This window comes from Pygoscelis adeliae, unplaced genomic scaffold (assembly GCF_000699105.1).
Source record: "Pygoscelis adeliae isolate BGI_AS28 unplaced genomic scaffold, ASM69910v1 Scaffold610, whole genome shotgun sequence".
Lineage (NCBI taxonomy): Eukaryota > Metazoa > Chordata > Aves > Sphenisciformes > Spheniscidae > Pygoscelis > Pygoscelis adeliae.
In genome coordinates, this window is record NW_008824008.1 from 785893 (window position 1) to 801203 (window position 15311).

The following is a 15311-nucleotide window of genomic DNA, read 5'->3' on the forward strand; positions in this document are numbered from 1 at the left end:
AAACAAGTGTTTGAATACTCTTTAAGACCTGGGAAGAGATACTTCAAAGTCAAAATTTAAATTAAGCTAAAAAGAGGGTCTGCAGCTAGCAACTGCAGGATCTGCAAAACATGTTTTAAATGTTACTGTCTGCTGGATGCAGTGTAGTGTGTTTCAAATTCCCTGGCAAGATTCTCCGTAGGTCTCTCTTACTGTGATGATTTTTTATATAGTTATATTCAAAAGAAAATGGGAGACAGGGAAGGGCATGAGTCATTCCTCGTGCCTCCACTCATTCTTGAGCTTGCATCTCAGGATTCCCATGGCCTTTTCTTAATATACATATGCCTCTTAATATCCTGTAACATCCCTTCCAGTCCCTCTGCAAGCTCTGCTGTTCTGAAGGGGGCAGTGGAGCATGAGTTCCCAAGGAAAAACAATAGTTTTTCAGCACTTGTTTGGCACTGCAGCCTAAAAGCCAACCTCTGAGGAGGAGCACAGATTTGGGTATGATTCTTACCTCCTTCTGCATTTTCCAGGTGGGCCAGGCTCTGGCACCTGCCTGTCTACTGCAGATCAATTCTGTCTATGCCAAATGAAGGTGAGCACCTGCTAGTCTGAATCCCCGAGAGTGATGGCTCAGCTGTGTCATAAGAAAGCACGATGCATATCAGTTTGGAACTTGCAGAAAGTTTAAAAAAAGAGAGAGAAATTCATACACTGGTTTGAAGTATCCCACTTGTAAAATTTTGGCAACTCCCTTTGAGACTATCTAGAATCTGTCAGGAGAGTAGCTGTACTCTACAGTGTTTTGCAGCTTCAGTTGCAGGTAGTAAATTGGAAGTCAATAATGCAATATTCAAACACTTTGGAACCCTATTACTGTTATTGAGAAATGTTAAGGTTTTAATAACATCATGTGGAAAGTGGTGTTTCAAATTAGAAAGGAAAGACTTTCTCAGGAAATCTTAATGGATTGAGCTGATACTGTGCTGAGCACCTGTTAAAACATGTTGAAATCCATGCATATAATAAATAGAAGCATGAAGGGAAGGTTTTTGGTATCTTGGCGAGACTGGAATGCCACAAAACTGGGAGTTTGCCATGATTTAGACAGAATGGAGGGAGGAAAGGGTTTGGTGTGTTTGGGAGGCTTTTAATGTTTTTCAAGTGATTGAGCCATCTTCACAATTGTCACTAGGAGTGCTGCACATCACAAACTTTCCTTGGCATTGGCATTCTGAAGCCTTTGTAGCTTTGCTATCTGGACCTTGTGAACAAAAGCAGCTTCGCCCATGTATTACCAAGAATTACCAAGTATTTTTATAAACCATGCCCTTTTTTATTGCACATAAATAACAGAAAAACCTGTAAGAACAAGATACAGCATCCAATACAGACTGCTGTGTTTTTCTTCCTGAAAATTCAAGGGCCTAGAAATGGTTCTTCAGAGCAGAACTCAGTGCAGATCTGCAGGAACACTCAACAACAGTGATGGAGGTAAAGGGCAGTCCTACCCAGCAAGGTGCCTTTCCATTTTAGGAGGATTTGGAGAGAGAAGCTCACTATGTTGTGACAGGCATGCTCAGTCGCCTTGAAATTTTACTAGAGTTTGCACCTCAGCCATTGGGAAACAGCGTTCTGTGCTAAATATTTTGGCCTAGAGTTACACAGATAAAATCAGGTATCACGATTGGCTTCATAAATATGTCTGTCATAGTCTTCCCAAGTCAGTTTTGAGGACATGATCATTTCTTTTCAGCTTGCAGAGAGATGATTTCTGCATCACTAAAACAGGAGCTATTACAAATGTGAATGTTTGGCATTCTTACTAACACTCTGGGCTGAGAGAGAAAGTGTGAACTAGCCCATGAGGTTGGGAAAGAGAGCAATGCTCATTCTGCTGTGCCTGCATCTGGTCTCCAGAGTTTCCCATGACATGCATTTCATGAATGTCATGATTTTCATTGAATGAAAACCGGACCTTATTGAGTGCAGGTCTGAAGAGCCACCTCAGTAGGAGTTTTAGCAAGGGCAGTTGCAGATTTTCCTTATGGGCTCCCTTGCATTGTGTTTTGTCAAGTCCCAGAAAACCTGCAGTTTGGCAGGAGGAGAATGCAGGGCCATTACGAAGGAATGAGGAAGGAAATTAACTATGGTGTCTTCAGTACCAGAGTGGCACCCATGCTTTTTCCAATTCATCCAGCATGGTAGGAGCAGCCTTCTGCAGAAACAGAAAAGGAAATTGCATCCACAGCTGAGTTACAAGGGAGGTGTCCATGGAAGGTTAGCTTGGATCCTTTCCATATGGAAACATCTTTGGCTAGTTCTACAATTCATGATCCTTTTGCACCTTTGCTGAAGGGAATCTGAAACCTGGAAGGATGAGAAAGCACTCATTTGGGTCAGGAAGTACGTGAGACTAAAGCACAAAGAGGAATAGATGTCTTATTAATGTTCTTCCATCCCAACTTTCCCTTCTCTCCTCACCATCTCTTCTGGTCACCTCCTCTGTGAAGTGCCATGTCAACAGCCAGACCAGACTGCTTCCCCAGGACACAGGAAGGTTTGGGGGGCAGAGGACATGCATGTGTGGCAACAGAGCAACTTCTGTTCAGCCTCCCCAAACTCTATTCAAGCCCCTGGGAAGATTTTGGAGGTTCCTGTGGAGGACAGATTCATTTCCCAAATGTTTTGCAAGACAGCCCTGGCACAATCACTGTAGAGGGTATTTCTTAACTATTTGGCATGGAATCAGAACCAGGAGGTGGCCCAGAGGTTAAAATTTGCTGTATGAGTGAAATATTTCCTTTGTTGAGGAAAACACTTGCATGTCGTTTGTGGTGGGCATTTATTCAAGGTGGCTGTGCCAGGGAGACATTTGGTGTCCTTGGAAAACTTACTTGTATTTTTGAAGTATATGTACACACTCAAGAATGCATTTCAGAGCAGCTCTGTGCAATAATCTGGTTTGCAGAGATTTTGAACAAATAAAAATCCTCTACTCTTAGTAATCCAGGACATGAGTATTCTAATGGAGAGGGGACTTCTCATCAAGGGCTACCCAAATCCCAGCAATTTCACTTCAGAGAGTCAAGAAAAGTTGTACGTGTAATTCCTTAACACTCTTCATGTGATCCTAAAACATCACGGCAAATAGTTGCTAAACTGAAGTTTTACCCAGAGTCATGCAGAGTTCTCTGTGACTGTAAGTTAGCCTGCATTTGATTAAAGCTTAGGCATATTCCACGTGTTGGTGGAGTAATGCCAGTCTTTGTGAATATCTTGCATTTGGAAAAAATCTTGAACGAAATGTAAATTTTCAGTGCTTTGGAATTGAGTGCAAATGTTTAGAGATTGTGGTTTGTTAGTTTTTCTGGTGCTTGTACAACTGAAATTACTCAGACTACATTTGGATTGATGTTGGACCAAATGAAACTGAGGATTGAGGCTTAGGTTTCTGTACTGCAGCCCCTTATGGAGCTTTGCACGAGTCCTGGTGCCTTAACTGGGGCTTCTGACAGCTGCTGCTGTATATGCCGAAACTCCTAACCTCCAACTAACTACTTTTCTTAAACACGCAGTGAAACTCTGGGTTCCAATTTGACTTATTTCTAATTGGCTCAGGAGAGGAAAAAGAGGCAGCAGTCAAGAAGGCACAGTTTTTTTCTCTTCAGACGTTGGTTATATTCAGATGTTCATCTTTGCTTCTTCTGATTTGGAAATTTTCAGAGATCTTCCTTCCCAAAACCTCAGGAGTAGAGGAGAATAGTCATCTCTGCTTTACACAGTTTACAGTTTAGTAAGTCACTAGTTCAACTTCTGTGTGTGCGCTCTTGAGCAGTAATGTCAGAAGGCAGCCTCTGAAAATAAAAAGGAATTAATAACAGATGAACAAACAACTGCTTGCTCTATCTTTTCCTGACATTTTGCATGCCATTTAGCTTGTGATGAAAGCAGCAATAATTTACATCTCTAGGTTTGCTTATTGCTTCCAAACAAGTAGCCTTTTATTTATTTGTTTATTGATTTATTTATTGTACAGTGATGAAGCTTTTCATATGCTAAATAAAGCAACAGGGAACCTTAGACCTAGGTGTGTAAAGATTTCCACATATAGGATGTTTGCCTTCGGTCAAATCCACTTTAAACTGTTGCTCAATATGAAATTATAAGAGTGAATTTAACCAAGCAGCATGCTGCTTTCATTTTTTTCCCACAGTTTCTGGCCCTGAGAGACCAGTCTCTCCCTTTTCTTGCTTCCATGCCCTATGACTTATCATAGAGCAAGGACAGCAGAGGTAATGTGGTTTCATGGTATTGGTATGGGAGGAAAACGCCACCTTAATCCCATACTGGATACAAGGAGTCTGATTTTCATCTCGTGTTCCAGTGTAAATTGTGGTTATCTTTGTTTGACCCAGCTGAACTGCTCTTCTCTGTATGAGGTAAATAGTCCCCCAGTTTGCCCTAAATATCAATGCAGAAGGTACAGCTTAGTGCTGCTGTGTCTCAACTGTCCTATTTAGAAATCACCATTTCCTATCACAGCAAATGGAAATCTTATGAGATCCTCAAGACCCCTATTATGGACTGCTGGCTTCACTGAGATTCAATGGAAGTGAGCCAACAGGCTCTAAAGCAAGCATTATTGGAGTCGAATCGTCTCAACAAATTCTATTCATAGCCCTGAATAAGAGGTGGATATGTCTTCACAAGGACCCAAGTTCCTTTTGTGGCTTCTGGCAGTTCAGCTTGTGAAAATATGCATGGATCTCTGGTAACTGAAAGGATAAAGGAAAAGCAATTTGCATATCCTCATTGAATACAGAGACCAGCATTTATTTACAATACAAAGCAGTATAAACCTAGGTCATGAATGCAAATGAAAACTTAAAAAAGACAAAATTAATTGGTAAATTTTAATTACAAAGTTGTATTATAACACAGTAGCCAGCCATGGGTCTCACTTGGTCTTCTGTGTTTAATAGTATTGTCTTTCATCCACACTGGGGTAAAGAAAACTGTTGGAGTCGATTTTTCTCAGACCTGATATGTTTTCATGAAAATTGTACGCTCAAGCAGGAAAGCATCTGCAGAGAGCGAAAGGCAGGTCTGTGTCTGCAGTGTGGGCTGCAGGCTCTGCGCTATAGCATGATTGGATAAGTCTTCTCGTTTATTTGTTGTTCTGTTCCTGTTTTCTTGTTTACCCTCATTTCATTTTTGTTTTCAGTTGACATGTGGTCAGTAGGGTGCATCATGGGAGAAATGATTAAAGGTGCTGTGTTGTTTCCTGGCACTGATCGTATCCTTCCTAGCAGCCATTTTGGCCTCAGTAGGTACTTCCAACCCTTCTCCCTCCAGCCCCTTCCCACTAGACTAGTGCTGACATACATTTGTACTGTACCTAAAGAGCTGGGTTAAGTCCCACTGCAAAATCTTGCAAACCAAAATGTCAATAAACCATTACTGCCTCTCAGTAAAAGCCTTAGGTGGAAACCGCAGCGAGTATAGTGTAAGGAGACGGAAAACAATGTCCTACATGGTTCATCAGAATCACTTTCTGCAGCCAGTGACCACTTGTTATTAGTTTTGTTGTTATAAATGTCTCTTTATTAATTTGACGGGGAGGGCATGTTTCATAAATGACTTTTTTTTTCAGTTCAGGTTGTAGCATGGTAGGCATAAGTCATTGTTTGCCTCAGGATGGCATGTAAGAAGTTCTGCATTTTAGGAAGAAGGTATGATTAACTCGGACATGACTTTTAGAAATGCTTCTTTCTTTGCTTGTTTGCTCTGCCAGTGGTATTGACATAGGAAAGTAGGAAATGGCTTCAGTTTGGGGACAACTTCTGCTTCCCGAGACTAAAATTATCACTTAACTTTGTAACAATTTGACAACCCGAAAGGCTGGGAATTTCCTTGGAAACTGTTGTAGTGGACTTCAGTCTGTCATCCTTTATTTTAGTACCTGTAGCTATTATGTGAAAGTAGAATGTATTTTTGACATCAGCAAGTACTGATTTATAGATAATGCATTAAATCAGTGGACAAGTGGTCCAAGCAGACTAGGTATACGTATGTTTTCCTTAGAGACCATTCTGCATTCAGGACTGAGGCAGCCATAATTCTTACTTTATTTGATACTTTATTAAAGCTTTGATATATACTCTGTTATTTATCAGATTGTGAAAGTGGTTTCTTCTTGAGCACAACAGCAGCTGAGCTCCATGCATGCTTGGTCTAACTCCAGTGATTCACCGTCCGTAGGATTACACAAATGAGAAATGGAGATGACCTGTGTACAAGTTTTCCTTCTAATTTAAACTCTGTAGTTAGATGACAGAGGGGTTTCCAGGCATTATTCATTTTTATGTAACTTTCTCTGAACGTGTGTGCATGTACATGTATATATGTGTGTGTGTGTGTATATATACATACTTACTAATTCAGTTTAGCACATTTGGCCTCATTCACACTTTAAAGGGTTCAATGTTTTGATTAAAATGTGGAAAAAGTAATATCTGAAGAGCATTAAAGAAATGAAAGTAGGCAATGATATCATTAATATTTTCACATATTGTCTAGTAAAATTCTGATTTGTGTTTTGTCCAAAATGTTGGATGAGCATATGCATACTGAAATGAACGCTAAAATTCCCATGCTTTTTCATATGATGTGGAGCACATCTCATCTGCATATGTGAAAGTAAACCTTTCCCTTCTATGTGTTAATGTAAATCATTAGCACCTATTTGTGCTCCATGAAGATTTGGCCCAGGCTGTGCTTGTGTTTTCTGTGAATGTGGAGTGACAAATTTAAGTGTGGGGGTTAGCATAGTTCAGTGATGTAGTCGGAACTGTTTTTCTGTTAATAGCCTTACATTTTGTAAGATATCATTTAAAGAAATCCCCAAGTAAGTACAAAAAGAATTAAATGTCTTATATAGCGCTTCAAAAACTGGTTTCTTTAACACAGCTGCATGCTTGTTAAAAAGAAATCATGCAGCGCCTCTATAATTAAACCATTATATGCTGTTTATTATTGCAATAACCCCACAGAAATTGGCATTACCAGCTGCTGATTTGTTTGGGATTGTTCTGTAATTGAATTCACATTCTTCATTTGTATTTATAATACGTTGCTAAATTTGCACTGTGTTTTATGTACCGCTCTGCTTTTCTTCTGCTGTTCCATGAGTGTCCATTCTGTGAACAGAGAACGATGCCATTGCTTCCTTTCAGGCCACTGAGCACCCCTCCTCAAAGCCACCTCTTCTCCAAATCCATCCTTTTCCCCCCCCTCTCCCCTGCTGCTGAGACACCGCTGGCAGGGGTTCGGCACTTCTTGCTCCTGTGCCGGTCTGTGCAGCTGAAAACCTGTCAGAAAGTTGCAAGGGCAGACCCAGACTGCTGAGATTGATGACCTCGTGGCATCTTCTTCCTTAAATCTGCATGGAAACTACTTAGTGTTTCTGTAAAAAAGATTGTTTCTTCAGATGCGTGATGGAGTTGGGCAGCTGCAGAATTCCATCAGCAGGGACTATGAGCCCTAAGAGCTTGAGGGCAGCATACTTAAGGATGTATTTAAGTGTAGAAGGAGTAAAAGTAATTAGAAATCTGTTTCTTTTTTTTTTTTTTTTAAAAAGGTTCCTCTTAGACATAAAATGAGTGTAAAATGGGTTAAGACTGGCAGTGTACCAGAGCTGGTTATCAGTAATTTTTTCTTCACAGGCGGTGCTTCATTTCACAACCACACTGTGATTTGAAGAGTACTTAATACTAATTTGTGTCAATTTTAATGCATAAATAACGGTGAAAAGCAGTTTTGAAACTGAAAGATTGAATATTCATGAGAAATGCACTGTCAGTCATATATTTGACTGCAAAATTTACTATTTGCCATTTTCCAGCAGTTAAGGAGTATAGGTTGTTTGATATTGTTTCTGTTTACAGAACTAAATGGTCCCTTCAGCTAAATGAAACAACTTCCATAGCAAAATAGAGCCATCTTACATGGTCGTAGAAAATTCACAAGCAGAAAAATAGGAAATGCCTTTGAGTAAGTGTGGAGTGGAGTGCTTAGCTAGGCTGCAGCTCTGTTCCACTCCTGTAATCCATTTGAATTCACTGAAATCGCTTGGGTGGAGCTGAGAAAAAAATCCACCTCTGTTCTTTTTTAAACTCCAATTGTGAGTGAATGCTTTGCAGTGTCCAAAATCTCCATGGTCTTTACTGATCCTTGAAATTTTACTATTTCTCTACTATTTTTGGTGTATGCACCAGCTTTTTTTTTTTTTTAAATTTTATATGAAACTTCTTTTCAAGGTTGACAGCAGTAGTTCTGCTTACAGAGAAACTATTATCATGAAGCTTGGATATACTTGTGCCTCAAGCAAGGAGAAAATAGCAACATGGTTTGTTGTATTGCCTCAGGAGCAATTTGGAAAGCTGACTGTACCTGTGAGTTGACTCTTGTTCCATGTGTTGTTCTCAAAATTTTATGAGGGAGACTGTTACTCTTTTCTCACCACTGCATTAATGATCTGAAGGAGTTAAGAAGGTGCCTCAGTCCTCTGGTGAGCTGTGAAAGTGGTAGTTATACATGGATTTTTTTTTTTTTATTTTAACTGCTGAATGCGTTTTGGGCAGACAAGGAAGAATGTGACTTTAAATTCTGCAGTTGGGACTGCTTAGGGAGACAAGTGTATATTCAGTAGAGGGATGTAAGGTTAGCGTGGTCAGCTTCTTTTAGTATAAATTACAGATGGCCATACAAGCTATCACTTACAGAGCCATATTCTACAACTGCAATCACGTTATGCATGTCACAGAGATTGGGATATAGGGTTTTTATGCACAGTTTTACAGTTCATTTATAAGGTATTTAATAATGCTAATGTTCGTAGGCCACCTCCTAGGCTAGGTACATGATCATCGTGCATCCGGCTGTACATGTTACAAAGACAGACGTGTACCACAACAGAAGGTTCTAGAAGCCTAGAAACAGCCTGGAGTACTACAAGTAGATACTGCAATGGTGAGGAGATGTCCACGAGGGAAATGGTAATACTTATCCAAGGGCGAGATTGCAATCCTGTGCTGCAGTATCTGGACTATCCACTAAGCACCAATTCGCTTGCTGCTGTGTAAGCAAAGATGCTCAGCAACTGAATGAAGTGCTAGCTAAAAAAAAAATAGCAGTTGAAAATTTTAGTGAAGGTGTCATCATAGATATGCATGCAAAGGGTTAATGACAGCTACGCAACCAACACTATCATCTCCTAACTTCCAAATGATCAATGGTAGTCTTTTGAAGTAATTCTATTTATGTGCTACATGTTATTTTTATTATCACCACGTGTGCTATTATAGCATATAAACTACTATTCTTAAAGTTGCAAAACATTTTCTGTTATGGTCTAATTTTTACAAATGCCACATTCTTCTCAAAGCGTTCACCTTGGCACAGAAAATGCTGTACACTTGCAGTCTTGTCAGATGCTACTGTTTTCAGTTTCTTTTGTGTGTTTTTTGTAAACTTTGTTGACATCAGTATGTAAATTATGGGACTGTGGAAAAAATATGTATCTGACACTGATGTCTCCCACAGTGAAGTTGGTTAGTTTGGTTTTTATTAACAGATTTATTAAAAAAAAGATTCAATTTTAAAAAAATGAAAATGAGTTGAGCTACCAACTTTGCAGTTGGTGTGACAGTTTGGTGTTGGGAAGGGAAATACAGAGCTGCTCAGAGTAATTATTCTGACAAGCTACGAGCTTCAAAATTTTGTACCCAAAGCAATGCAGTTAGTTTTCATTGGTTGAACGTGCACATTTAAGGAGAAAACTATCAGAAAGGTGGTTCCCTTAAGATTTTGAGATTGAAAAGAGATGAACTTACCCTGTCTGTCTGTTACGAAGGAAGAGCTCAGCGTCCATTTTGTTTTCTTTGTGCCTACCTTAACAAAAGCAAGATTTGACATGCCCTAGTCCTAACCATCTCCAGAAGAAGTGTGTTTAGCCAGAAAGAGCAAATCCTGCTTCAGTGCAGTAAAGCTAGTGTAGATGTGCTGCTTCTGGTGAAGAAAGTGGAGTTCAGTACGCTGGGCAGAGAAGCATGATTCCCCACCATCACCACCACCATCCAGCACAATTCCAAAAGCTCTTTTATAAACAGGTATTTTGGCAGAATTACTTGTGTTTTCCACATCACAGTCCACAGATACTGCTTGAGGAAGGCTTTAGGAAAGGCTTTTCTAGCACAGTCACACTTCGGAAGTAGTGTGGAAAAGCAATGATTGGTCTCTGGTGATCGATTGGCTGTTAGATTTGCAACAGGAGATTTCCCCCCCGCCTTTTTCAGGAAAAGAAACACGAATGACTAGAGTAAGTTATTGCTAAAGGTTAAATGGCTGAGCACTGACAAGTTTCTGACTACCAGGAAAGAATGAACGGGTTTAACTATACATGCATGATAGTATGTTGTTATTTGTATTACAGTAGAAGTAAAATATCCTACTGCAAACAGTACCTCCTCCTGCAAAACCTTGCTATTGAACGTAAGAAAATATAATCCTTCACTCAAAAAAAAAAAAAGGTATGATTTACACAGACATAACATGAGAAGGAAAAAGAAAAAATATTGCCATTTTGAGGCTAACTAGCTTAACTACAAAGACAATAATTTGTTGTCCAAATTTCATTTTTTAATCACAAGCAACTGAATCAATTTGTGCAACTGTAGAAATACTTTTAACATTTTCTGATTGAGACAGAGTAGTATTGTAAGTTTTCCCTTATAGCCAAGCTCCATTTCCTTAGTTGTTTGAATATTTGCAGAAATGTAATTTAACTGAAGTCTGCAGGCCAACTGAAGGAACAAAACGATGGTCCTTAATTCACACTTCCAAAATACAATGCACACATTGCATCAATGGGAACAGAAACAAAAGTAATGGTAAACTTTCAGCCTGTACCTCTAAATAGATGACTTCACTGTGAAATCTGATTTTTCCAGTAGAAATACTTTATTGTGCATTCAAAACATTATTTTCCCATTAGAAATTTTGTGCGTTTGCTTTAGAAAAATACATCTCTTAACCAGAATCTGAACTGCAGATTATTTTCCAAGTAAATAACCAAGTATTTAGAAAGCAGAGGAGAGCCATCCTTAAGACAGTATTAGAGTGCAAAGAGAAAAGGTGGTTGGGAAGCTTGAGGTGACCTGAGGCCTCACTCAATGATAAATCTTCATTCAAAAGATATATATTTTAGAACTATTTTCTTAAATAAGTTTCTTAGCTGTAACTTTGTGTGGCCATCTTAATGTTAGTGAAAATGCTGCAGTGTCAGTGCCAGGGATAAACTAATAAATCCAAGTTAGATCCCTTCTTCTGTCTTAAGTCATACAGATGCTATTGCGTACAGTTGACACATTTTCCTTGATCCTATTTGGGGGGGACAGCTGAGGTGATTCAAATAGCTTTCAAGCAGACATTTCATCATCTTCCAGAGTTTTGGGTTGTAATTCCTTCCGACTTCCAGTCTGTCCAATATTTGCTTAATTTCAAGGGGAAAAACAGGGTCTTCTGTTAGCAAAAGTTTTTCTTCTTCGAGTTTTTTTCACTCAAATACAGGTTAATCTTTTTTTGGCCTGGGAAATTTCTGTCAGAGTTACGTGATCATTAACTCGTAGTACCATTTTTTCAGTCTGTGTGCAAATAACATCTATAGTCACAATCACTTACTGGTTAATGTAACCTACAGTAGGTTTTGATTCACATTAGGACTGTTCTATAGTAACATCTGTTTTCTGCAGAATTGCTGAAATTGCAAGTCAGAAATAACACAGTAAAGAAGCACGATTATCCATTCAGATCATTCAGTTTCTCAAAACCAGTCCCTGAAGCTGCTGTGACGTAAAGCCTGACATTTTTGGCACTTGGTGCAAGCCAGGGCTGCAAAAGCTCCAGTGCTGTCCTTCTGCAAATCAAGGCTAGTCAAGGTGTGGAACATAGTGGCTCTGCCAGCTCCCTTTTGGCTTTGGCTGTCATCTTTGCACTGATGACTCATGAAGCTTCTTCCATCTCTTAAAAATCTTCCAGTTGTGGGTGGGAGCCTGCTCGTCTGTTGTCTCTTAGTGAGAGCTTAGAAGAAATGTGTGTAGTGGGCATTGGCCCATTGTCTGCGGATTGTCCTTCTCCCCTCTCCATCACCGTTGACACTGTTTCCCTCCATGTAGGCCCTATTCTGGGATCTTTTTTCACTCTTTTTCCCTTATCACACACATCCAGAGCATCTTGCTACATCTTCCCTCCCAACATGTCCAAGTCCCACAATATTCTGTAATCCCAAAGATCTCTCTCTTTTTGGCCTTCATTAAATGCCTGAGAGATGGTTAACGGGCTCTGTACAAGCGTAAGCTTCTGACGTCTGCTTTGAAGCAAGTCCTGTATTTGGCCCTCCCGCCTTATCAAATGGTCTTCACTCTGTCTGCACAGGTAATGCTTTTATAGTGTGGCTTTCTCACCTGTTTAGCTTCTGTTGGTACAACTAACAGCACCTTCATTTCTGTATTCTCTGTTCTTCTCTGCAAAGCATTTACACACTCTGCATTTTCAAGCTCCTCAGAAAGACCTGCTTCTGAAATAGTCCAGCCAGCAAACAATGAGGTGTGTTAACTTGAATACAAATTTAAAATGTCAAAACACTTTATTTTCTAATAAAATGTTTAATGAAATATTCAGGCTACTCTTTGAACAACTATAGTCTTGGATAACTTTATTGTTGTTGCAATTCTTTAGTTTTCTGTTGAGAAAAAGATATTTTTCATGGACAACACAAGATACATACAACCTGTGGAGTGTGTGTGGGAGGGGTTGTTCTACATAAATCTTTGATTTAGTTTAAAAAATGAACATTATTCAGAAAAATCTTTACAGACCACTGCTATTTCTAGCAACCTTTTTCAGCTGAAATTAAACCATTTGAAACAGTTTCAGCATTCTTAAAGCATATGTTTGAATTGTTTTCATTCCTTTAAACACTTTTGATTAGTAAAGCTGCAATTTTTAAATTAATTACTTGATTTTTGTTCAAATAAGACAGTTCAGGTGAACCCAAATTAAGTGTGTCTTGAATTTTCAAGGTATGTGAAAATACTAAGTTGCCATTTCCCTAAACTAAAACACTTTTTTGAAAATCTGAAATTGCTACTGCACCAAAGAGCTGTTTTTTTGCCTGACTTTTTTTTTTTTTTCCCTTGTTATCTTCATTCTGTTGACCTGATTTCTCTCCTAGATTGTGAGGAACTGTCTTTAGTATTTTGGAAACGCCTCCACACTTATGACACTCATGACGATAATAACTTAGAATAATAATAATAAAAAAACCCCTCTCTGTGCTGAAATGCTGTCAATGTTTGTCTTTTAAAAGCTTTTTATTTCCACTATGTTCTTAATGAAACTCCCTTCATCACATTTCTTAGCATCACTGTACCCATGGCTGCATGTGATCTTCCCTTTTTTTTTTATGTTGTCATCAGATTCTTAGCACTGTGAATTAGACAGCGTGATGTAGAGATGGTACTGATTTTCATAGACATTTGCTTAATAATTTTTTTTTTTTTTGGCACAGTAAGGCTTGTTCTGAACATGGCTGGAAGAGCTACGTAACACCTATCGGATGCCTAATTGTTATCTCAAGAAAACTAAAAAAATCAACACCAAACCAAAAAAACTCAGTACAAATTGCTTGTAATACAATTTCTTTTTAAGCATGAGAGCCTGTTTCTTATTAGTCAGTAACAGTTTAGCAATGTAGCCGTCACATTTGCAGTTAAAGAGAAACATCTGTTTATACATGAGGCAACATTTGTCTATAGAAAATGAGTCCCAGTGCATTCTTATAAAATCAAACAAATTGCTTTTGAGGGGTTGCTGGTTGAGTGGTTTTAGCCAAATTAGCACTAAAAAAGTTATTGGAGAGACTAAACATACAAGCGCGAAGCAGATGAGTTGAAGGTGACTTCTGTCCCATGCAGAAGTCTCCCTCCTTTGAGCCTCACTCTCCACAGACCAAATAGAGAGGGCAAGCGAACATGTCGTTCTTCCCTGCTGCGCCGGTGTAGCCAAGGCGACTTAGAGGCAATTACCTGTATGTAAAAAAGGGAGTGCAAGTCATTGGATTGCAAGTTAAAAATAAAAATGGTAACAAGCGTTGACCCAAAGAGAGGAAGCTGTGTATTTTCCCGTGGTGGTTTTAGGATTGCACAGTGCCTTCAAGTAAGTATAGTTGTGAGAGAGAGTTTTGCCCTTTGCAGGCTGTAGGACCTGGAGGTATTATGCTGGAGGCATAATGATGAAAAAAGATAGTGACTGTAAAGATGTTATGAAGGAAGTTAAACACCTCTGAGGATTCCCAGAGAACACTCAAACAGAAATGTCAGGAGACTACACTGGGGTTTGCATTTTGTTTTCCTTAACTATTGATGTTCAGATATTGATCAGTGGAATAAAGTTATTGAGCAGCTGGGAACACCCTGTCCAGAATTCATGAAGAAGCTGCAGCCAACGGTACGGAACTACGTTGAGAACAGACCCAAGTACGCTGGCCTCACTTTCCCCAAACTTTTTCCAGACTCTCTCTTCCCAGCTGACTCGGAACACAACAAACTCAAAGGTATGTCTGACAAAGGGTGTCCCTTTGTTGGTTCACATGTCAACAGCTGCAATTCAATGAAGGTTGTTTTCAATTTTTCTTCTCTCTAGTCGCACTCCCTTTTAATGCAGTTAGTTGCAGAGACTAATGACTACATGGGTTTTGTTCAGCTGAGAGGCAGCTTTTGGAAATGATTTTTGGGCAGCCAAGGGAACGTACATTATCACTGATGCGTTAAGCATGTTCCCGTGGTGTTCTGTGTGATGTTTCTATACCATGAGGAACTGAGGTGTTCCTTTTACTCTCATTCTTAAACTTGTAGCAAGAAGGAACAGTAGAACTTCCATCGGAAGATCTCAGTGCTTGTGCTGTTTTGTCTTAGGTGAAAAATATCGGTTCAGCCAGATGCCTGCCTCATAGCTCTACCTTTACTAGGCAATAGAGAGATATTAGCAACGTCAGCCAAAATGGTCTTGATGTAGCTGAGGTTTAATATCTGCTATGGGTGGATTTGTTTTGCAAAATGCTGTGGGTCAGTTTGGATATGTGAAGGAGAGTACTAACTTAATTACAGTGTGACTAGATATACCCCTGTAAAATATAAGTTGCAACGATTTTAATCATATATTGAAGTCTTGTTTTACTTGAACAGGGCATTGACCTTCAATTGGAA

The 15311-nt window shown here is 39.3% G+C and overlaps 1 protein-coding gene across 2 annotated transcripts in view; it reads left to right on the top strand.

Moving 5' to 3' along the window:
* The window catches only part of MAPK10 (mitogen-activated protein kinase 10), a 94273-nt gene that overhangs the window by 56293 nt on the left and 22669 nt on the right, over positions 1 to 15311 (top strand). Inside the window, exons 7-8 of one of the 2 annotated variants that reach the window (XM_009325993.1) lie at positions 5213 to 5284; positions 14477 to 14659. In XM_009325993.1, the coding sequence (XP_009324268.1) occupies positions 5213 to 5284; positions 14477 to 14659 (255 nt within the window). The remainder of the gene's footprint in view (positions 1 to 5212; positions 5285 to 14476; positions 14660 to 15311) is intronic. The other variant, XM_009325985.1, reaches the window with a different exon arrangement.